This window comes from Polypterus senegalus, chromosome 3, assembly GCF_016835505.1.
Source record: "Polypterus senegalus isolate Bchr_013 chromosome 3, ASM1683550v1, whole genome shotgun sequence".
NCBI lineage: Eukaryota > Metazoa > Chordata > Cladistia > Polypteriformes > Polypteridae > Polypterus > Polypterus senegalus.
The window spans coordinates 225,937,416-225,962,265 of record NC_053156.1 but is presented as its reverse complement, the minus strand read 5'-3'; the positions used below and the strand labels follow the sequence as shown (position 1 = coordinate 225,962,265).

General features: G+C 38.9%; 1 protein-coding gene across 1 annotated transcript in view; it reads right to left on the bottom strand.

Moving 5' to 3' along the window:
• Window positions 1-632: 632 nt before the first annotated feature.
• LOC120525932 (differentially expressed in FDCP 6 homolog) overlaps window positions 633-24,850 on the bottom strand; it is a 113,696-nt gene continuing 89,478 nt past the window's right edge. Inside the window, exons 9-11 of the mRNA XM_039748633.1 lie at window positions 20,112-20,310; window positions 19,246-19,336; window positions 633-1,237 (exon numbers count right to left, since the gene is read on the bottom strand). Coding sequence (XP_039604567.1) covers window positions 1,068-1,237; window positions 19,246-19,336; window positions 20,112-20,310 — 460 coding nt within the window. The 3' untranslated portion in view covers window positions 633-1,067. The remainder of the gene's footprint in view (window positions 1,238-19,245; window positions 19,337-20,111; window positions 20,311-24,850) is intronic.

Sequence of the window (24,850 nt, the reverse complement as noted above, 5' to 3'; positions counted from 1 at the left end):
CTTATTTGGTCAACTAACTGTATCACTATGCATGCCATTTCTAATAATAGCAAATCAGTCCTCTCTTATTCTATCTACAAAATAAATCAGCTGTTAATGGCTCAAGACACTTTTATAGGAATATACTCAACCATGGCACTGTCCCTTTACGCAAATCCAAAAGCATGTTCTAATTTTGCCCCCATCTCTAAACCAATTTTGCCTTATGAATATTGTCATAATATCTTACAACTAGTTTTCTGCTGAAGTCTATTCTCTCATATTTAAGAATGCACCTTCTAGTGTCAGATTAACATTTTAGAATGGGTCTGGGGAAGAAATTCCTGCGAAACCCTGTCACTAACTCTTAATGCACCCCACTTCCATAACAAGTTATAGTTCTCTCAGCTTAATGACAGTATGTTGGTATAAGCATGCCCAGGAATCAATTACATACTGACCTACTCATGAGGGGATGTGCAAAGGGATGAGTTTTGTCAAACCTCCCAACTCTATGTACCGAAAGACTGTTCCTTTTACTCAACCCAATTCAGTCAAACCCTATCCCACAATTGACCTTAAAGACTACTGACAATGTCACTTTTGCAGGAGGATAAGAAATCTATAGATAGAAAGGCAGACATTAAGGTGTGTAGCGTCTGTTGTTTTTTTTATAAGAACATAATGGAAATTTAAACATTGTGACAGAGGCTTATATGATTTGTGTATTGGCACATCACTGACGTTTGCTTCTTTTCTTGCTGTGCTGATACCTGTCCACATAAAATGGTGGGAATAGTAAAAGTCTCCTCTAGAAAAACATCTGTACATAAATGTATTGGAGAATTGGGCTTCTGGTGGAGAACCCCTGCTTCAGATGAATAAACATGTACAGCACAATATCTGGTAAAGTGAGCCCCGAGAGTAAAAAGAGATCTCAAGTATGTTCTTCATGTTGATTTCAAAATGCTCAGTGGGGGCTCTATGGAGGGTGCAGTCCTGCGGCCAGATGAAAGGCCAGTCCAGAGGGATCTCATGAGAAGTTTTACGGTGTCGAGTCAAGGGTCCTGGATGTTTATTTCTTTGTCTTAGTTTGTGTCCATTACCTCCTCTGATGCTTGGGAGAAGCGCCGAGCCACCTCACGCACTATGTTTTCTTTGCTCTCACTCTCATTTTCCTGGGATTTCTGACGTAGCTTCAGCCCAGGGTCTTTCTGCATGGGGACACGGAAACTTCCAATACTTGGGGACTTCTTGTCTATATTAAGCAAAAAAGAAGAGAGAAGAAAATAAATAGAAGGAATAAAATACATAAAAGCAACCAGAATAAAATTGGGTGTACCCTGGAAGTGACATTAACTGTCTATGCTGCAAAGTGACATCTGCTCCCTAGATCATTCACTCTGTACCAGTGTGCCAGGTTTCTCCAGTCAAAAATACAAACATCCTGGAGTCACCCCAGTGTGCTGTGTTCATATGAAATGCATATTTAAACACAAGAAGAAAAAAATGAAAGATAACACCTTTTATTGTTTCCAGTGGTAAATCTATAAATAACTAGGATTCATTTATTTCTGTGGGCAAAAATAAATGTAACAATCGTTATTTCTGAATATACCATTTAGTGGAAAACTATTTTGACCACATTAATCTTGTTTTTTAGCACAGAAAGGAAAAGGTGTATTTTTGTGTGTTTTGAGCAATTATTGCCGTTTTGTGAACACAATGATGTAGGATACAATGACACCCCCCAGGCCCACCCCATCCTGTCTCTCCACTGCCGGAGGCTCCATTGTCATCCTTAGGCAGTGACGCCTAGTTCACCTTCTGCCTCTGCTTTATTTACACAGAAATCCCTAGAGATGTGGGAAATTGTGCTGTTAGCGTATGTGTGTGTGTGTGTGTGTGTGGTGGGGGAAGTAAGGGTGGCTTATGAGTACATGAGGTTTCTTTTGCATGGATGGTGTTAGTATGTGACTGCATACATGTGTGTGTAGTTGTGCGTAAGTGTAAGTTGTGTGCTTGCATTTGAAAACATCACTTATCATTCATTGATTTTCTGAGCCCATTTGCAGAACCACAGGGAGTGAAGACAATTTCAGGAGCAACATGTGCAAGGATGAAACCAACCCTGGATGAAATAGCAGTTCACCATAGAACACACCCTATATATCAGGCATGTCAAACACGCGGCCACTGGGCCGCATGCGGCCCGCAACAGAAATCTGTGCAGCCCACGTGACAGATCCTAGATAGCACTGAACTTGTACAAAATGATTACTGTCGTTTGTGATTGAATCATTCTGCATCTTCGGCGTTACTTATTGAATTTTCTTACTTCTGTCTTCTGACAAAAGCGCGTTTTCCCATTGCATTACGGTACCAGAAACGTCATCTGCTAGTATAGCCACGAGCTTTGACCAAATTTAATGAGCTGTGACATCGCAACTGAAGTGCTAGGCTGCAGCAGCGGGCAGCAGGGGCGGCTTTAGGCATGTGCAAACTGCGCACCTGCACAGGGCCCCCACGCCAATATATATTGAATATAAAACAGAAAGACAAAATAACGACATAGCTCACGGCAATGTGGCTGAAAAACATTGTGTTTCTTGTTTATTAGGACTCTGTATTTACTAATGTCGCTAGAGTCGGAGCAGTAAGCAATATGTAGTATTATAATGTTCTGCCATAATGAGAATATTATGAGCCGCCACTTGGTTTTCAAGTTACAGACACGCGCATATACTGTAGAAGCGTGTCACGAGCACGAGGCGGCTATGCAGTGTCTGCAATGGGCACGGCCATCCGGCGTGCATAAGATACCAAATTGACATTGGCGGGTGAAGGGGCCACCGATTCTTTCTCTGTCCAGGGCTGCCACAAGCCTAGAGCCGCCCCTGCAGGCTACACTACTGGCTGGGCTGCTGAGACTGGCCACTGGGCAGAACTGACCATCATGAGTAGTAAAAAGTTTTTCTGCTCTAGTTTTATGTAATTTTGTGCTAGTATTGTAACAAATGGTGCAGACTACAGCTGAAAATCTGAAGTGGTGAGTTGTTTATTAACAAATTTTTGTGATTTTGAGTTTGTAAAATTAGTGTAGGTCAGGGGGCTTTTTGCATATCGGCTTATTTTACAATATAAATTTTCTCTTACAACGTTGAGAATGCGCCCGGGAATATCCAAATGGAATTGATTGAACTGCAGTCAGATTCTGAAGGCAAAATACAATGAAGTTGGTGTGCCAGGCTTACCTGCCACCCTCGTATGTGCAGATCCGTAAGTTGGCATCGAGAGTATTGTCTATGTTCAGAAGCACTTACCTTTGTGAGCAATTGTTTTCGTTAATGAAAGCTACCAAAACCCCACATCACTCAAGACTGACTGTCAAGCACCTTTCATTCCTCATAAAAGTTGCAGCTGCACAAGATTTCAAGCCTGGTATTAACAAACTGGTTACTAACAAAAGATGCCAAGTGTCGGGACAAAGAAATAGATCTCAGACTGTAAGACTCCTATATAAGCAATGAATATAATATAATAATATAAGGACCTAGCTAAGAGGCTAAGACTCTAATTGTACGCTGTTGTATGGAGAATGTATGGAAATAAATTGCTTTTCTTAAACTTTAAGTGTTACATTTTTTAAAGATATCAGTATTGGAAAGAAAGCTGCAGTAACTTTGTATAATAGTATAACAGTGCGGCCCGCTGACATATGTATGGCAGTTGAAGCGGGCCACCAATGGTAGTGAGTTTGACATGCCTGCTATATATGATGTAGATTGTGTATCTGTGCGTCGGTGGGTCTGTATTAATGCGTGTATGCTGTTTACTATATAATGGTGGTGTTGCAAATTAACCTAATATGGACATCTGTGAATTGTGAGAAGGATGCCAAACAGTAAAACTAGCTCCTTCAAGTCTTTATCTATCACATAGTTGACGACAAGTAAAAACTATCCACCAGGACTGGACCCAGAGCAGGCCCCAACCTCGGTGCATACATTTTGTATTCGTATAATGTATGCCAGAGATGGGATGGAAAGATTAGAGTACGAGTGACTGCTTGTATATCTGCACATTGTTATGTATTTGTTTTGATGGTTGGGGATCCTCATAGTAGACTTCTACACCAAAAATAACATTAAGCTGGTCAAACAATAAACACATCTAGTGCTTTAATTAATAAAATTGCAAAGTTGGAGGCCAAAACAATATACTAGCTAACTAAAGAAAAAAACAACTCATTTGCTGTCTTTTTGGGCTTTACTGTGAAGATGCTGAACCCTTTCTACCAGTTGAAGTAACTCATCCTACCTGAAATGTACTGCTACACTCCCTTCTTTTCCTTCCAACTGTCACTCCCTCTCTGTCTTTCCATGGATGCTGGCTTCTCTCCCTCTCACCAGCTGAGCCATCTCCTTGTTATTAACACTGGTAAATGCCGAGTGTTGGGGAGAGAGAGGAGAAAAAAAAAAAAAAGAGGCCAGGAGTTGTGACCAGGAAACAAAATTGCCAAAAAGGGACAGGCAAAAATCACAGGCAAAGGGTCAAAACTTAAAATTATAGTCAAAAACCCGTTTAGGTTCTAAAGCTGTCTTGTAATTTTTCTCTTCTAATGCTATGCAAATGTGCTTGATTTGTATTAAGCATTGAGATAACATACTGGAAAATGTTACTCTGTATACCAGTGCTAAAAATAGATAGATATAGATAGATAGATACTTTATTAATCAATAATAATTTATAAGAGTATGCAAATTATCACACAGAATTTCCATATATTAATGCTGGATTTAGGAAAAGCCAAGGCATAAGAGATAATCATTTCTGATGCACGCTGGATAATTGAAAATGCCTAGAAATAAAAGAAAGGAAGTTACTATGTGCTTCATAGATTACAGCAAGGCCTTTTACTGCATGATCACATCAGATTATTTAATATCCTCAGGAAAATGGCCATACCTGAGCCTCTTGTTGTCCTCATACAGAACCTAACACTAGGCAAAAAGCAACTAATAGGACAGAGGATGGAGAAAACGACTAGTTCCAAATCAGCAAAGGAGTTAGACAATGTTGCATACAGTTGCAATATCTATGTGAGAGAATATCTTGTGAGAGAAGTTGGGCTAGAAGAAGATGAACATGGATTTAAAACTGATGGAAGAAACATCAACAACCTTTGATATGTGGATGATACCACACAGATAGCGGAAAATGAAGAGGACTTACACACCCTTATAAGAAAAGTAAAGGAACAAAGTGAGAAGATGGGACTACAACTAAATGCCTAGAGGACTAAAGTGATGATAACTGGCACAACAGCCAACTTTAGAGTTGATGACAAAAAATTAGAAGTCATAGATAATTTCTGTTTTCCAGTATCCTTCAATAACAGAAAAGATTCCAGCAGACAAGATAGTCTATTCAGGTTAGGTCTAGAAAGAGCTGCCATGAAAAACTTCGAAAAGATCCTCAAATCTAGATACACCGCTATAAAAACAAATTTTAGGATTGTTCAGGCCAAGTTTTTTTCTGTGATGTTGTACAGATGTGAAAGCTAGACTTTGAAGAAGCAGGATAGGAAGAGGATCAGTGCCTTTAAACTGTGGTTTCTACACGAAATTAGGCTAAAACTCTTCCTAGTAGGGCATGGCCAGGTCTCCCATGTACTCTAACAACCATGTTGCCAGTCTCTTCTTTAGAGGGGCATCTGTAGTTATGTAATGAATGTTTTAAAAAGGCAACATTGTCCCATTTCTTTATTTTTGAGACAATGTGATTACAACACCCCAAAACCTCCCCACCCAACTGTGGTCAGGATGTGTCCATCCTGTCGTCATCCCTTTGTGACCTTCCCTTCCTTACTAGCAGAGGGTCTGATACTTCTACAACATGCTAAGTTACCTCCCCTCGGTCTGCCTGAGGAACATGGCATACTTCTGCTCATATCACATCTCTTTCTAACTTGTGCTGGTACTCCTGAATATCATTCTTTAAGGGCTTCCTGCACCCATAACAGACATTCTGCACTCTATCGGCTCCCCTTGTTTCTTCACTGGCATAACTACATCATCTCCCATTATCTGTACTGTTTTCAATATTAAAAAAAAAATGTACATACTGTAAACAGTATATCTGTGTTTGACTGTGCATTACTGTTTATTTATATCTATCTATATCTAGGATTGTGCATTGAACTGTATATGGCTGTGTGTGTATGTCCATTTATCTAAATGTTTGGGTGTATATACAGTGGTGTGAAAAACTATTTGCCCCCTTCCTGATTTCTTATTCTTTTGCATGTTTGTCACACAAAATGTTTCTGATCATCAAACACATTTAACCATTAGTCAAATATAACATAAGTAAACACAAAATGCAGTTTTTAAATGATGGTTTTTATTATTTAGGGAGAAAAAATCCAAACCTACATGGCCCTGTGTGAAAAAGTAATTGCCCCCTGAACCTAATAACTGGTTGGGCCACCCTTAGCAGCAATAACTGCAATCAAGCGTTTGCGATAACTTGCAATGAGTCTTTTACAGCACTCTGGAGGAATTTTGGCCCACTCATCTTTGCAGAATTGTTGTAATTCAGCTTTATTTGAGGGTTTTCTAGCATGAACCGCCTTTTTAAGGTCATGCCATAGCATCTCAATTGGATTCAGGTCAGGACTTTGACTAGGCCACTCCAAAGTCTTCATTTTGTTTTTCTTCAGCCATTCTGAGGTGGATTTGCTGGTGTGTTTTGGGTCATTGTCCTGTTGCAGCACCCAAGATCGCTTCAGCTTGAGTTGACGAACAGATGGCCAGACTTTCTCCTTCAGGATTTTTTGGTAGACAGTAGAATTCATGGTTCCATCTATCACATCAAGCCTTCCAGGTCCTGAAGCAGCAAAACAACCCCAGACCATCACACCACCACCACCATATTTTACTGTTGGTATGATGTTCTTTTTCTGAAATGCTGTGTTCCTTTTACGCCAGATGTAACGGGACATTTGCCTTCCAAAAAGTTCAACTTTTGTCTCATCAGTCCACAAGGTATTTTCCCAAAAGTCTTGGCAATCATTGAGATGTTTCTTAGCAAAATTGAGACGCGCTCTACTGTTCTTTTTGCTTAACAGTGGTTTGCGTCTTGGAAATCTGCCATGCAGGCCGTTTTGCCCAGTCTCTTTCTTATGGTGGAGTCGTGAACACTGACCTTAATTGAGGCAAGTGAGGCCTGCAGTTCTTTAGACGTTGTCCTGGGGTCTTTTGTGACCTCTCTGATGAGTTGTCTCTGCGCTCTTGGGGTAATTTTGGTCGGCCGGCCACTCCTGGGAAGGTTCACCACTGTTCCATGTTTTTGCCATTTGTGGATAATGGCTCTCACTTTGGTTCACTGGAGTCCCAAAGCTTTAGAAATGGCTTTATAACCTTTACCAGACTGATAGATCTCAATTACTTCTGTTCTCATTTGTTCCTGAATTTCTTTGGATCTTGGCATGATGTCTAGCTTTTGAGGTGCTTTTGGTCTACTTCTCTGTGTCAGGCAGCTCCTATTTAAGTGATTTCTTGATTGAAACAGGTGTGGCAGTAATCAGGCCTGGGGGTGGCTACGGAAATTGAACTCAGGTGTGATACACCACAGTTAGGTTATTTTTAACAAGGGGCAATTACTTTTTCACACAGGGCCATGTAGGTTTGGATTTTTTTTCTCCCTAAATAATAAAAATCATCATTTAAAAACTGCATTTTGTGTTTACTTGTGTTATATTTGACTAATGGTTAAAAGTGTTTAATGATCAGAAACATTTTGTGTGACAAACATGCAAAAGAATAAGAAATCAGGAAGGGGGCAAATAGTTTTTCACACCACTGTATGTGTGTGTACTTGTGTAAGTGAGACTTTATCACAGCCATCCTGGCCAATACCCCGAGGCCGCCAGGTGGAGCCCTCCCTGCAGCATGGAGATGCCCCGAATGCCAGCAGGGAATTATGGACATTGGAGTTTTCATCCACAGCCCTGATGGATACCACAGGGGCCCCTAGAAGACGCTGCAGGGAGGAGCAGTGAGAGTTTTCCCTACAACCCGGAACTGCGTCCTAATCACATGGACAGAGGAAGTGATGTGCTCCCGGGTTGAAGAAAAGGAGTTTTGATCTGACCCGGAAGTGCTAGGAAGTCACGTGGACTGGGGAGGAATAAAGGACTGTGGGAGATCCCAGGGTTGAGCTGAGCTGGGAGGAAGGGTGGCAACGCATCTGGGAGAGTGGAGGATTATTGTTATTATGGATTTGATTGTGTTTATGAGTATTGTGGAGTGGAGGGTGCTTGTGCACTGTATAGCCCAAATAAAATTAATTATTGGACTTTTACCTGGTGTCTGGTGTCTGATCTGAGGGTTCAAGGGGATGACAGTGCCCCCTATCTGCCACTATATATATATATATATATATATATATACACATGCAGGTGTCTACTTTTGTGAATGCATTGTTATGTATAGATGTGAATCAGTTTTGGTATGAATCAGAGGCTATTTATGTAGGAGTGTGTGTGTGTGTGTGTGTGTACCTATTTGTATATGACTGTGACTGTATTAGTAATATTGCTCAACCTGTAAAAAAAAAGAGCTTCTTGTGATCCCAGGTAGCCAGCCTGTTCTACTCCATATCTCTGTACAGCCTGGCTCACTGTCACTAATACCTGCCAAATCTATACACAACCTTGGGATGGTAATTGATGAGCAGCTATGTTTTTCTGACCACATTTCTACTGTTTCTCGTTCATGCAGGTTCACACTGTACAACATTCGCAAGATCAGGCCTTATCTGACAGAGTATGCAACACAATTTCTGGTTCAGACTCTGGTCTTGTTGAGGCTGGACTACTGCAACTCGCTTTGGCAGTAGTACCCGCATGTGCTATCAAGTCACGGCAGATGGTTAACAAAGCAGTGGCCCGTCTTGTGTTTAACCAGATGAGACGGGCATATGTGACTCCTCTCTACAGGTAGCTACATTGCCCTCCATGTAGCAGCACACATTAAGTTCAAATCCCTGATTCTTGCCTACAGAGTCACCAATGGGTCAGCACCTGCATATATGGAGACACTGGTGAGTTGCTGTGCTCCTTCCAGCCCATTCACGTCTGCCAGTGAACGGCATCTGGTGATGCCACCTCTGCGTGGTATCAAGTCTCAATCCAGACTCTTTTCCTGTGTAGTTCCGAGCTGGTGGAATGGGCTACCCACCTCCATCTGTACTGCTGACTTTCTCAATGTGTTAAAGAAGCAATTGAAAACCTACCTGTTCTGTGAATATCTGTCTAATTGATTGAAGAGAAGAAAAAATCTTTCATATTGTTTGTTAATTTATTATTTAAGTTTAATTGCTTTATCAATTATAGTATAATCTATAATTATAAATTATTACTTCTTTTTACTTGTGGCAATTAACTTTTGTCCTGTTACACTTGCTAAACAAACAGGCCCTAGCCTGATGTTACTCAATTATGTTTACCTCTGTTGTAAGTCGCTTTGCATAAAAGCATCTGCTGTGCTAATAAATCTAAATGTTATGTATATTAAGTTGGGCTGGAAGAAGACCCTGCTTGAACGTGTAAGGCTTAACCATTCAGTCTGGGTAAACACCATAGTAATCAAGCCACATCCTTCAGAGTAACAGTAACAGTTCAGCCACAACCTCTGGGAATAAATTTGGTTCCAGATTAGTCTTAGAAGAGCAGAATTATTTGAAATACAATTTCAGGTAAGAGAAAAGCAAAAAAAAAAAAAGTTTTCTCAAGCTCTGCCCCTTTACTGACATCGAAACAATGGTTTTAGTGAGGTGACAATGCCATGTTGTGCCACTGACTCAGCTTTCCTGCAATCACAGCAGAACCTATTGTTCCTAACAGACAGGACGAGTTGAAAGTGAGTCTGCATACTCAGAGAAATAGTAGTTCACAAAAAAAAAAAAAAAATCTTAGTCCTACTGGGAAAGTCAATACAGGTTGTTATTATTCATTTTCTACATGACAGCTTAAACCAGATACCTGTCTCTTCATATCTTCAGAGGCAGCATCCATTCTGAAATCCCGGCCAATGTGTGAATGGTGTCTGTATGTTTTCCTCCTATATCTCAAGCTAACAGATGTGTTAAAATTGACCTTATATAAGTAAGTGTGCATGTATGTATGTGTATTCTGATTTGTGGTTTGTGCAGCCTGAGATGCACATGAAAAAATATATATGTACCATATGTAGATTACCCAAAGTCATTACATTGCACTATTTAAGGAAATTTATTACTCCAAATGCTGCAATATAAAATAAAGACTAAATTTAAGGGATTTTTAACATTCCCTATTGTATGTTATTATTATTTGGGTGTTTTGAACTATACACATTCTAATTCTTTGTAGATTTTTGAGGATAACTTAGCTTTTAGATCATTATTATTGTTACATTGTGTAATTTTCGATCCCACTTAATCCAGATCAGAGTTGCGTTTGGGGTTGGTTGGTCTCGAGCCTTGCCCAGCTAGCATAGACCGAACGGCAGGAACAAACCCAGGCCAGGGTGCAAGTCAATCTCAGGGTGAACACACACACACCCATACAACAGACACACAGTAGGCCCAATTTAACATCCCCAATTCACCTAACATGTATGTGTATGGACAATGAGAGCACTCAAAACCAACCCACACAGACACTGGGAAAACAAGTAAACTCCACACAGGGAGGACCTGGGACAAGAACCCAGGTCTCCATACTATGAGACAGCAGTGCTACCACTGCACCATCATTATTGTTTAATTTATATTTTTGTCATTACTGTATCACCATTCTGTGTGTTGTTCTGAACGGTGGCTCCTACCATTTTGTATATTTTTTAGTGGACACAATACCACTGCTACTACATGGTTATCGGAAGTAAGACGGTGCAATGATGTAAACGTTTCTGGATTGTTCTTTAAATAAAAAAAACAAACAAATATAACGAATTTAATAAGAAATGCAAATAATTCTTTTTTAAGAATTAGGGCAATCGTGAATATCTTTTTTAAAGGTTTTTGCATTCAATTTTTCTTTGACTTCCTGGCTATTTGATCACTTTTTCTGTTTTGACTTTCACCCTAGCTGCCAAAACTTTGGCAGACTAAAGTATATTACTTGAAAGGTCCAGAAAATCATGTATGGAAGTGAATGTTCCCCAAAGCCTCACAGAATATTAGCAATTTAAGTGGTGAAATTTTGGAGGATTTTTTTTTTTTTATAAAATTCTATCAGATATACATGCCATAAACTAATTAAAATGTGTTAATGGTCACCTATATAAAAAGGGTTGTCTGACTTGATTTTTTAAAGTAGTTTGTAACCTGTTCATTTTGTGATAGGCTCAGCATAAAATAAAGACAAATAAATTTAAATACAATAGATTAATTGGATTTGTAAACAGCTCTGTGGCATTGTTAACTATGAAAGGCTCTACAGCAGTGGCATAGCTAGAGTTTATATCGCCCGTGTCACACATGTGCACATGGGACGCAGCTAAAGGGCTTGAATGAGTGCAATTCCGAGCCAGACCTGGATGTGGCGGAGTGCACCGATTCTTTTTCTCGCTTTTTTGCAGACCATTCACGGGAAACTCCGCCTGACCCTGTTGACGTTACTTCCGAGCCCGAGCCTATGGATGAAGACCCTTCCTGACCTGGCCCCTTTCACTTCACTTTCTATACTAGCCTTTAAAAGCCTCCACCTTTCCCCTATCCCCTCAGTTCTGCTTTGGTCTTCGGTTTATGCACATCAGTGCTATCACATATTTCAATTTTGCAGCCAGGAAAATAATATACGGGTGACTGCCCCAAACCTTGCTATGGCTCTTGGTCGAGTTTATGACACCTGGAACAATCTTTGAGTTTGACACCCCCTCCTCCTCCCTTACAAAATAAAACAGAATACATATACAAAACATTAAAATGATGGAAATTTGAACTAAGTTTTTAATTGTTAATTATGATTGAGGTATTTCAATAATACCCCTCCAATCCTTTTTAATACATCTTCCCTTACGTTTTTCTAAAAGCAGCACCGCACTCTTTTGTTTGCTTCATCTTGAGACTGAAAAAAATAATAAAATATTAACAATGAGATTCAAGGGTTCGTCCCTTTCGGCTGGAATAAGTCAACAGAGAGAGTCTTCAGTCAGAGTAAGTCGGCGAAATGGTCAAGATTTGCATTTGTAAAATGTAACTTTGCAAAATATGTATTTGTAACAGTTTGTAAACATTACAAATGGTGTAATTTTGACATAGATAATACACATTAGCTTGCCAAAGCCCTTTCAAACAAAATTGTCAAAAAAGTCTAAAAAGTCTAGTACTAAAGTTTATTAAAAAACACCACCCCTAAAAAAGTGTTGCCCACAATGTGGACCACCCCCTCCACCCCTCACTAGCTACGCCAGTGCTCTACAGGAAATACAGGCAGCATGAGTTGAAATACAGAGGACCTGGCAATAGTGCTTAATGTGACAGGTAAAGGATACAAAAAAAATACTGGTCGAAATGTTTGTAATAGTATGAAATGCCTCATGTAATTTTCAGTCAACAATTACTAGTGCATTTCCTTGTTAACCTAACCCAGTCTCCACACTGCTGTACTCCCTTCTCTGCTTTCTAGCAAAAAAACAATCACATCTGAGTGGCTAGTTCCTTTTTTATTTTTCATGAAAGCATATAAAAAACACAGTCAAAGAGGAACAGTCTGGTTATTAACCTACATGAACATTCTTTGGTTTATGGGTTTTCCCGTACTAGCAGCTTAAAACTAAATGCAGTATTTATCAACTGCATGCAGTCAGTACAACAAAGTAAATCAATGAACAGAAGATGGTCTCTATCAAAAATGGTGGCACTTTTGTTTGAATTCTGCTCCACAAATTATTCTGCAATGCCTTATCCATGGAATTGGTGTTTAAGTACTAAATTCATGCATGTATTTTTATGTGAGTAGCATCTAGCCTTAGTGTTACAACCCTGCAGGCCCAATCTTTAACCGGGACTGACTTCTACATGCATATTCTTCACATATTCACAATACTGTACAGTATTTTAGATTTTCCCAATCACTATTTCAACACTTGTATTTTATCTGCAGCAGCACTTTCTTCATCTAACTTTCCAAGAAGGTGGAACATGTACCCACCAATCTTTCATAGGGTTGACAGCTTCTATTGAAGTGGATAAAGTCCCAACCAATATCCAAGCAACATAAAGTCATGTCCATTTTCTCAATAAAACCTTCTTAAACACCCACTGAACTACACAAACAAGGGTCTCTACTACATTTTAAATTAAAGCTATGCCCCTGCACCTTGAGTCCAAAGACTGCCGTTTACTTAAGCTGGATGTTGTAAAGAGTTCAGGTGTGAATGAATGTGACCCACTCAGCATGTGGTTCTAACTTGAATACGTTTCTCATTTCTTGAACTAAAAAACAAAAAGAAACATATATTTTACTTTTTTATTGTAGAATTATTATTATTATGTTTAAAGGTAGCCTTTGTCAGGTCCATTCATTCATAACCATATCAGGGGAGTCCCTATACACATTTGGCTGCATCCCAATCAAAAAGTAAGTGAGTTAAGGGAGAACCCATGCAACCTCAATCATTTAGTCATTTAACAACATCTAATATGCCCTGCATAAGTAATATCTGCATGAGGACCCTTACTTATTACTAGTGTGACTGTATGACATGGGTGCGTAGAATTCATGAAAGACTTTGCAGCAATCACCTAGGCTATACCATCCCTGCTCTGTAACAATGCCTACTTGGTCTGTACTTCATTTGTCTTTATGTATGACCAACTAAATTTTTCCACTTTGGATAAATAAAGGAGATTTACATAGACATGCTTCAGTTTCAAAAATCAACTTTTTTCTTTTACAAGTTCGTCATATTTATGCCTCTGAAATACTATAGGATATCAAGCCTGTGACTCCCTGTTGTGATGTGAAATTTTGCATACAAGTTGATAAATATTTTCTATGTCTTTATTTGTAACTTAGACAAAGCAATGTAGTATTAGCGTTACATTATTGAGAACAGCAGCAATAGTTTGATGGTTTAAGAACCCCTTCCCCCCTTTAGGACGGAGTCTCTTTGTAATTTTACGATCTGAGTGCCGAATTTGATACCATTGATCACAATATTCTTAGAGATCACCTTAGTCAGTGGGTGGGCCTCTCTGGCAGTGTCTTAAATTGGTTTGAATCCTACCTGGCAGGTAGAAAATTATTTGTTAGTTGTGGCAATTATACTTCAAAAGACATGATATTCTATATGGTGTTCCACAAGGCTCTATCCTGAGTCCACTGCTCTTTTCGATCTACATGCTTCCGTTAGGTCAGGTTATCTCTGGGCATAACGTGAGCTACCATAGCTATGCTGATGACACGCAGCTGTATTTATCAATAGCACCTGATGACCCTGACTCTGTTGTTTCACTAACACAATGTCTTACTTGTGTTTCTGAATGAATGAGTAGTAATTTTCTCAAGCTAAATAAAGAGAAAACTGAAATTTAAGTGATTGGCAATAATGGATATAATGAGGTTATTAGAAATAAACTTGATGCATTAGGATTAAAGGTCAAGACGGAGGTAAAGAATTTATTTATTTATTGACTCTGACCTGAATTTTAAATCACATAATAATCAGATCACTAGGACAGCATTTTTTCACTTAAGAAATATAGCAAAAGTTAGACCTCTTATATCATTGAAAGATGCTGAGAAATTAGTTCACACTTTTGTTTTCAGTCGACTAAATTACAGTAACGCAATCCTCTCAGGACTACCCAAAAAATTGCAACTAACGCAGAATGCAGCTGCTAGAATCTTAACTAGGAAAAGAAAATCCGAGCACATTTCTCCAGTTTTGATGTCACTACACTGGTTACCTGTGTCATTCAGAATTGACTTTAAAATACTGTTTATGGTTTACAAAGCCTTAAATAATCTCGCTCCATCTTATATTTCGGAATGTCTGACACCTTACCCTTCAAATCATAACCTTAGATCTTCAAATGAGTGTCTGCTTAGAATTCCAAGAGCTATACTTAAAAGAAGTGGTGAGACGGCCTTCTGCTGTTATGCAGCTAAAATATGGAATAGCCTGTCAATAGGAATTCGCCAGGCTAATACAGTGGAGCACATGAAAAAACTGTTTAAAACACATTACTTTAACATGGCTTTCTCATAGCTTCATTTTAGTTTAATCCCGATGCTCTGTATATTCAATTAATTATCGTTACTATTCATGGTGACTCCAAAATCCATACTAACCCCAATTCTCTCTGTTCTTTTTCTGTATTTCTGTGGTGGCGATCTGTGCCAACATGACCTAATCAAAGCACCGCAATGTCCCTACATTCATGGATTAAAGGCCAGAAGTCCATGTGACCATCATCATCAAGTCCTTCCATGAGAACTCTGAATACAATGAAGACTGATCACTTATGTTAGGTAGAATGCCTACAGGGGGCTGGGTGGTCTCATGGCCTGGAACCCCTGTAGATTTTATTTTTTCTCCAGCCGTCTGGAGTTTTTTTTTGTTTTTTCTGTCTTCCCTGGCCATCAGACCTTACTTTTATTATATGTTAGTGTTCTCTCATTTTAATTCTTACTTTAGTCTTTTTTCTCTTTCTTCATCATGTAAAGCACTTTGAGCTACATTATTTGTATGAAAATGTGCTATATAAATGTTTTTGTTGTTGTTGTTGACAGAGTTGGGTTGGGAGTGCCACAAACAAGTTTGGTAAGTGTTTCTCTGCAGAATTCTCAGTCAACCCCCAGAGGAAAGCCAGGCTGCCTAACTGGCATACTTATTAGCTCAACAAATAGTTTTGGGGGGTGGCAGGGGTGAAGATGTTTTCTGTTTCCCCGTTGGTCTGAAGTATGGCTGTTTGGAACTGGCTTGTATCAGAAGCCTTTAAGTACCACAAGATCCTATTGGCTCTAGGGGTTGAACAGAAAACTTGCTTGGTTTACCCAGCTCTCTCTCTCTTACCAAACTGATGAAAGACCATCTCACACCATGAACTGAAAAGGACAGCACAATGAAGAGCACAGCTCGGCAGCCATATTGATACAAGCATGCAGCCTGTTCTGAAGAAAGCTGACCACAAAATGATGCCATAACTAGAGACATTTTAAGTAACTAACAAGTCTGTGTGCTGCCTGAAACTACACATCACCATTTATCAGGTTATATGGTTGCCAATATTCAAATGTACTTTGCATATTGTTATTATTTATGAATATTATCAATAATACATTGTTTAAATTGTAACTTAACTCCTGCTTGAATTTTACTACACCTAATTGCCTGAGGTTATACATGTAGAAAGGAAGGTGGGGAGAAGTTATATGGCACAATACCTTATAAAGAGTGGTAAGTCTGGGAAATTTGAGTCAATCTGACAAAGGCTACATATTAATAACTAGCAAAATACCCGCGCTTCGCAGTGGAGAAGTAGTGTGTTAAAGAAGTAATGAAAAAGAAAAGGAAACATCTTGAAAATAACTTAACATGATCGTCAATGTAATTGTGTTGTCATTGACGTGAGTGTTGCTGGCATATATATATATATATATATATATATATATATATATACATATACATACACATATATATACATACATATATATATACATACATATATACATATATACATATATATATATATACATATATACATATATATATATATATATATATATATATATATATATATATATATATATATATATATACACACACATATATATATATATATACATACACACACATATAAACATATATATACACACATACATATATATATACACACACACACACATATATATATACAAATCTACATATATATACTGTATATATATATATATATATATATATCTACATATATATATTTGGGGTGGGACTCGATTAAAAAAATTTATCTAATTAATTAGAGGCTGTGTAATAATTAATCTTGATTAATCGTAAGTAATCACACATGAAAATTTGCCCCAAATCGCAAATGTTTTTTTTAATTTAAAAGGGTTTTAGTGGGCGACAGAATCAAATAATAGACATGGACATGAATATTGTAAACTCAAGCTCTTTTAATTTCTGAAAAAAAAATGCTTTTAAACTGCATTTCAATTCAAAACAGAAACAAAAATATCATCCCTGGCTAAAATTGGGCAGACTTAAAAATAAAGTGGTATTTTAAGTACTTTAAATACATTTTCAGAATGGTATTGTCTTTAAATACTAATAACAAAAATTTCAACATAAAGTGCAGTTTTTCTTCTTAAAAAATAATGCAGAAACATAAAAGGTAATTTGACCAGCTTCACCTTTAAACTCTGAGTAACCTTAGCCAAAATTATTTTGTACATTAGGCTAAAACAGTGTGATCATTGAACATTTTGTAATTAGATGTAATTAGAATTACTAACGGTCACGGAAGTCCAAGTCCGCTTTCTGTAATGCATCTAATTTTGCTTGCTTTTCAGTGTGCACAAAACCATGCTTTTATCAAGGCTTCTGTCGGGAAGTCTTTTGAAATGAAATTTTCCTCCGATCAGTCGTAGGAACGCGCTTTATTCCGACTATAACATTTTTGTAGCTCTGATGTGTGCATCAATGTAATCGATGTACCAGGAAATCATGCATTGACAAAAGTTCCCCTTTGCTTGGAATTGAAAGTGTGATTAAATGCGTTATTTTTTTTAACACGTTATGGAGTACATGCATCGAAGTTTCTCAGCTGTGCTTGTGCTAAGAAAAGGAAACATTTTAAAAATAATGTAACATGATTGTGAATGTAATAGCTTTGTGACCATTATGAGTGTTGCTGTCATCAAGGATTTGATTATAATTTCTTTCAATCAGGTTCGCATTTGGACAGTTTGCACAAAACCACGCTTTTATCAAGGCTTCCGTCGGGTAGTCTTTTGAAATGAAATTTGCCTCCGATCAGTCTTAGGAACGCGCTTTATTCCGACTCTAACATTTTTGTAGCTCTGATGTGTGCATCAATGTAATCGATGTACCAGGAAATCATGCACTGACAAAAGTTCCCCTTTGCTTGGAATGCAAAGTGTGATTAAATGCGTTATTTTTTTTTAACGAGTTATGGAATACATGCATCGAAGCTTCTCAGCTGTGCTCGTGCGATCTCGCGATGTCAACGGGTTTATTTAATGTTAGCTAAGACCCGGCACTTAAAAGTTTCTTGCTACAGCAATTTTAACTCCGTTACAAAGTGATCCAAAGTCTCGTTTATACCTCGTGTCCTCTCATTAAACTTGTATCTCGCGAATAAAGTATTCGACAAAGGCATGACAAACGGCAGCGGGAGTGTGTCTATAAAGTTAATTTAAACTTTCGGTTCACACCGTGCTTTGTTTCCGCAGTAGCTGCACGTATGAATATGCTTGTATGCATCACTCACTTCATAATCTTTTGCTGCCTTCTCAATTGTGAAATGGCGTTTCTGTTCAGCGCTGTTTGGAGCTCTTCCTTGTTTTCTACGTACTGCATTCAGAGTCATTTCACATGATTACGTGGGAGGCGTGATGATGTCAAACGCAACTCCGCACCCCACGGGCTTCGAGCTGAAGTCCATTACAGTATATATAGAAAAATAGGTTCCAGTTATGACCGTTACGCGTAGAATTTCAAAATGAAACCTGCCCAACTTTTGTAAGTAAGCTGTAAGGAATGAGCCTGCCAAATTTCAGCCTTCTACCTACACGGGAAGTTGGAGAATTAGTGATGAGTCAGTGAGGGCTTTGCTTTTTATTAGTATAGATACAAAAGGGGAAAGTATCTATCAAGACAAAACACTCCCCATTCTCCTATTCTCTATTATTCCACTCGACCATCCATGTACACCCAAAAGAAGCAGCGGATTCTCAAGCAGCATTCACTCTTGTACTGCAATTCTCAGTCACGTGACGTTTTCAAGAAAGCAAGACTGAGTTTACCTTTATATATGCACTCAGTCATGTCCATTTGAACTGATCCATCACATTAAGAATATAGTGCAAACACAACATAAACATGCACACTAGCAAATGTAAGATGCAAGAGAGCCTAGTACTCCACATTGAATGATGGTGCTGTATCTGAGACATAAAGTTGTAGACTTTGTGTATCATTTCTTTTAAGGGGAAATGCTTATATTCTTATGATTTTGTAACATGCTTACCTCCTGGGCCTATGGGATGCATTAGTCTGTTCATTTGCACATTCCAGTGTTTGACGTTGGTACTGGCTTGGCGGAGTTTCCTCTGGGCAGCCTGGGTACAGGTGCAGAACAGCACCAGGAAAAAAAACAAACAACAAAGTAGAAAGACATAAGGGAAGAGGTAAAAGTTGCAGATTATAAAACAATGAAGGTGTCAGCTTTTATAAGGTAAACCTAGAGCAGGGGTGGGCAATGTCTGTCCTGGAGAGCCGCAGTGGCTGCAGGTTTTTGTTCTAACCCAGTTTCTTAATGAGAAGTCAATTAATGCTGATGAAGCACTTATTGCTTACGTGACATTTTGATGCTTCATTTTAGTAGTCTCGCTTGTTAAGGTTCCCCACCCTTAATTGCTTTGTTCAATTTTAAACAGTCGCATTCCTTGTTTTTAATGGCTCCTTATTAGCAGTAAGATGTAAATGACAAAGGATCCAGCAGTTCTCCATCTAACTTGTTTCCACTTACATCTGTGTGTGTTTATCATGCACCGTTTGATTTAATAACACACTTAATAGAAAAATATGACGGACTGAAAATTATACTATTTAGGCTTCAAATCTTTTGGATGATATTCTTGGAAACGATAAAACCTATGATATAAGAATCTTACATTGCAGACTAACAAGCCATAAAATTAAACAAGGTCTGAGATTGGTAAGGATTGGCTTCTAATTAAGCACTTGGGTTGGAGTGAAAAACTGTAGCCACTGTGGCTCTCCAGGACCAACATTACCCACCACTGAGCTAGAGTATGAATTTATTTGAGAAGCTACTTCTGTGAGCAGATGGTATGGCAACTGAGAACTCTTCTGCTTTGAGGAGTTTCTCACCATGACATCCATGTCGACTCTCTGTCTGTTCACTCTCACTTCCTCTAGCTGCCGCTGAGCTTCCTCCAGAGCTTTGGTTTTGGTTTCCATCTCCTGTTTCAACTCTTGCTTCTCACGCTGAGTTTTTAAGATATATTCCTCCTGTTCCTCCTTCATCAGCATTAACTGCTTCAGCTTATCCTCCTCCTCAGCTAGAAGCCTTTGAAGATAGAGATGAAAATATGCTAATTAGGAGTGTTTTTCATACTTGGCACTTTCATACACTGTCCCACATCAAATTGGTATAATGTATCAAACCAAAACATCTTCCTGGCACTTTTCAAGACATACAGTCTACCATACAGTCAACCTCCACAACTCTAGAAAATGATGATGTTTATAAATACATGTCCTGGTGAAGACTGTTCAGTTCAGAGCCTGCGATATATACAGAGCATCCAGAAAGTATTCACAGCGCATCACTTTTTCCACATTTTGTTATGTTACAGCCTTATTCCAAAATGGATTAAATTATTTTTTTTCCTCAGAATTCTACACACAACACCCCATAATGACAACGTGAAAAAAGTTTACTTGAGGTTTTTGCAAATTTATTAAAAATAAAAAAAATTGAGAAATCACATGTACATAAGTATTCACAGCCTTTGCCATGAAGCTCAAAATTGAGCTCAGGTGCATCCTGTTTCCCCTGATCATCCTTGAGATGTTTCTGCAGCTTAATTGGAGTCCACCTGTGGTAAATTCAGTTGATTGGACATGATTTGGAAAGGCACACACCTGTCTATATAAGGTCCCACAGTTGACAGTTCATGGCAGAGCACAAACCAAGCATGAAGTCAAAGGAATGGTCTATAGACCTCTGAGACAGGATTGTCTCGAGGCAGAAATCTGGGGAAGGTTACAGAAAAATATTTGCTGCTTTGAGGGTCCCAATGAGCACAGTGGCCTCCATCATCTGTAAGTGGAAGAAGTTTGAAACCACCAGGACTCTTCCTAGAGCTGGCTGGCCATCTAAACTGAGCGATCGGGGGAGAAGGGCCTTAGTCAGGGAGGTGACCAAAAACCCGATGGTCACTCTGTCAGAGCTCCAGAGGTCCTCTGTGGAGAGAGGAGAACCTTCCAGAAGGACAACTATCTCTGCAGCAATCCACCAATCAGGCCTGTATGGTAGAGTGGGCAGACGGAAGCCACTCCTTAGTAGATGGCACATGGCAGCCCGTCTGGAGTTTGCCAAAAGGCACCTGAAGGACTCTCAGTCCATGAGAAACAAAATGCTGTGGTCTGATGAGACAAAGATTGAACTCTTTTGTGTGAATGCCAAGCGTCACGTTTGGAGGAAACCAGGCACCGCTCACCACCAGGCCAATACCATCCCTACAGTGAAGCATGGTGGTGGCAGCATCATGCTGTGGGGATGTTTTTCAGCGGCAGAAACTTGAAGACTAGTCAGGATAAAGGGAAAGATGACTGCAGCAATGTACAGAGACATCCTGGATGAAAACCTGCTCCAGAGCGCTCTTGGCCTCAGACTGGGGCGATGGTTCATCTTTCAGCAAGACAACGACCCTAAGCACACAGCCAAGATATCAAAAGGAGTGGCTTCAGGACAACTCTGTGAATGTCCTTGAGTGGCCCAGCCATAGCACAGCCTTGAATCAGATTGAACATCTCTGGAGAGATCTTAAAATGGCTGTGCACCGACACTTCCCATCCAACCTGATGGAGCTTGAGAGGTGCTGCAAAGGGGAATGGGCGAAACTGGCCAAGGATAGGTGTGCCAAGCTTGTGGCATCATATTCAAAAAGACTTGAGGCTGTAATTGCTGCCAAAGGTGCATCGACAAAGTATTGAGCAAAGGCTGTGAATACTTATGTACATGTGATTTCTCAGTTTTTAAATTTTTAATACATTTGCAAAAACCTCAAGTAAACTTTTTTCAAGTTGTCATTATGGGGTGTTGTGTGTAGAATTCTGAGGAAAAAAATGAATTTAATCCATTTTGGAATAAGGCTGTAACATAACAAAATGTGAAAAAAGTGATGCGCTGTGAATACTTTCCGGATGCACTGTATATTCTGGGCAATGACTTTTAGAATGGAAACAGTAATTTCAGAGACCTAATGTTTGTATACAGTATATTAGACCACCAATACAATTTTTAGGGGATACTTTATTCAGTCTTAACTGAAAGCTCTAAGGTAGCAGAGCTAAGTGGAGCTGACCAATAGTGTCTCATTTTTCATTGAGCTTTTGTTTACTTTGAAGTCCCACATACCACTATTCATTTTACTTCAATGTTTAAAATACTTTCTGTAACCCAGCCACAGAGGATGCACAAACCAGTGTGTTTCTTCGCGCCGGTCCCAAGCCCGGATAAATGGGGAGGGTTACGTCAGGAAGGGCATCCGGTGTAAAATTTTGCCAAATCCAAATGCGGACAGATGATCTGCTGTGGCAACCCCTAATGGGAGCAGCCGAAAGAAGAAGTTTAAAATACTTTCTGTGACTTATTTTTTAGTTCAAATTTTCTAGTGCATGTGTTTGTTTTTGTCAAAGGATTACCTAAATGGTTTCTCCCCTATTTTCTGTGGAATTGCACTTTGTTGTTGGGCTGTTTAATTACTTCTCCAGTTTGCATGGACATTTAAAAAGCAATTCAGTCAATTGGACGGTAATTTACTGCTTGATGGGGCCTCTGCAGATGGTGATTACTTATTATGCTGTGTGTTTGTATTCTAACATCTTATAAATGAGGAAACAAAATGACAGAGCATCTACAGTGGGTACGGAAAGTATTCAGACCCCCTTCAATTTTTCATTCTTTGTTATATTGCAGCCATTTGCTAAAATCATTTAAATTATTTTTTTTCCTCATTAATGTACACACAGCACCCCATATTGACAGACAAAAAAAAGATTTTTTGAAATTGTTGCAGATTTATTAAAAAAGAAAAACTGAAATATCACATGGTCCTAAGTACTCAGACCCTTTGCTCAGTATTTAGTAGAAGTCCAATCAGTATAATCAAACACAGCTGGACTCAAATGAAGGTGATCTCAGGGATGATCAGAAGAAATTGAAAGCACCTGAGTTAAATATGAGTGTCACAGCAAAGGGTCTGAATATTTCAGTTTTTCTTTTTTAATAAATCTGCAACAATTTCAAAAATTCTTTTTTTTTTGTCTGTCAATATGGGGTGCTGTGTACATTAATGAGGAAAAAAAATAATTTAAATGATTTTAGCAAATGGCTGCAATATAACAAAGAGTGAAAAATTGAAGGGGGTCTGAATACTTTCCGTACCCACTGTAGATCTTTCCTAATTACAGTTGCATTCAGAAATATTCAACCCCCTCACCTCAAAAGACATTATAGTGTGTTATGAAGCAAGGTTAATGAACATATATGACAAAAGCCTCATTAAATAACAAAACGTATTTATTGACACATTTTTAGAGTAATTTTGAGAACATAAATTGACATAAGTTTGAGTTCAAATAAAAAAAGTAACTTTTTTTATAAATGTGCAGGTGAACTATTATTAAACCCCCAGCTTGAGTACATTGTGGAACATCCTTTAGCCTTTATAACTTCTGATAACCATTTTTGATAAGTGGTGACAACCTTCTTACACCTTTCTTTTGGAATCTTTGCCCATTCTTCACATGCAAAAGCCTCCAGCTCATTGATGTTTGTTGGCTACTGTGCTGCAACGGCCTTCTTTAAATCCCACCAAAGATTTTCAATATGATTTAAATCTGGGGATTGAGAAGGCTACTCAAGCATCTATGTCTGAACCAAACTTTGGTTAACTTGGTGGTGTGCTTGGGATCAAGGTCTTGCTGGAAAGTCCAATGATCACCAAGATTCAATTCCTGAAAAGGCGGCATCAAATTTCTCTTTAAATTGGCCAGGTATTTCTGGGAATCCATGATACCAGTTACACAGTCAGCATTGCCAGTTCCTGCAGCTGAAAACATTCCCACATCATCAATGACCCACCTCCATGCTTGACTGTGGGGATGGTAATCTTTTGATCAATAGCTTGGCCTTCCTCATGCCAAACATACCACCGCTGGTGTGTGTGTCCAAATAGTTAGTTTAGTTTAATAGAACTGTTTCCCAAAACTCTGCGAGCCTATCCAAATTTCTCCTGTCATATTCTAGTTGACCTTTGATGTTCTTTGTGGTCAAGAGTGGAGCGCATCTTGGAGTGTGGCCATTAAGTCCTTGTTTATTCAGTGCTCATCTTATAGTTGCCACTGAAGCACTTGTCCCAGTCTTTGTCAGGTCACCCTGTAGGTGTTCTGCAGTTACACAGGGGTTTTTCTTAGTTGTCAAGACTAAGTTGTTTAGAGTTCCTGATGAAATTTTATTTTTTAGGCTTTCTCCCTCGGCCACACAAGTTTGCAGATGTGTCAGAAGTTTTAAACCTTAAAATGCTCCCAATGGTGCCACTTGGAATTTTCTTATACCTGATGCCCTTCAAGTGCAATGAAATAATTTCCTCTCTCAGCTTTTGTGAAAGCTCCTTAGTTTTACCCATGATTGCAACTCACTTTCAATGGTGGGTGGTTTAAACTGTATATGCACCACAGTCGAAGCCAATTAAGTATCACTAGCCAACCCACAGCGTACCATACGCCGCATAATCAGGCCGGTATTTTAATGATTTTTAAGCACAGGGAGAAAATTAACATTTGAAAAATTGTTCAGCAAGAAAAGCAACATTGTAACA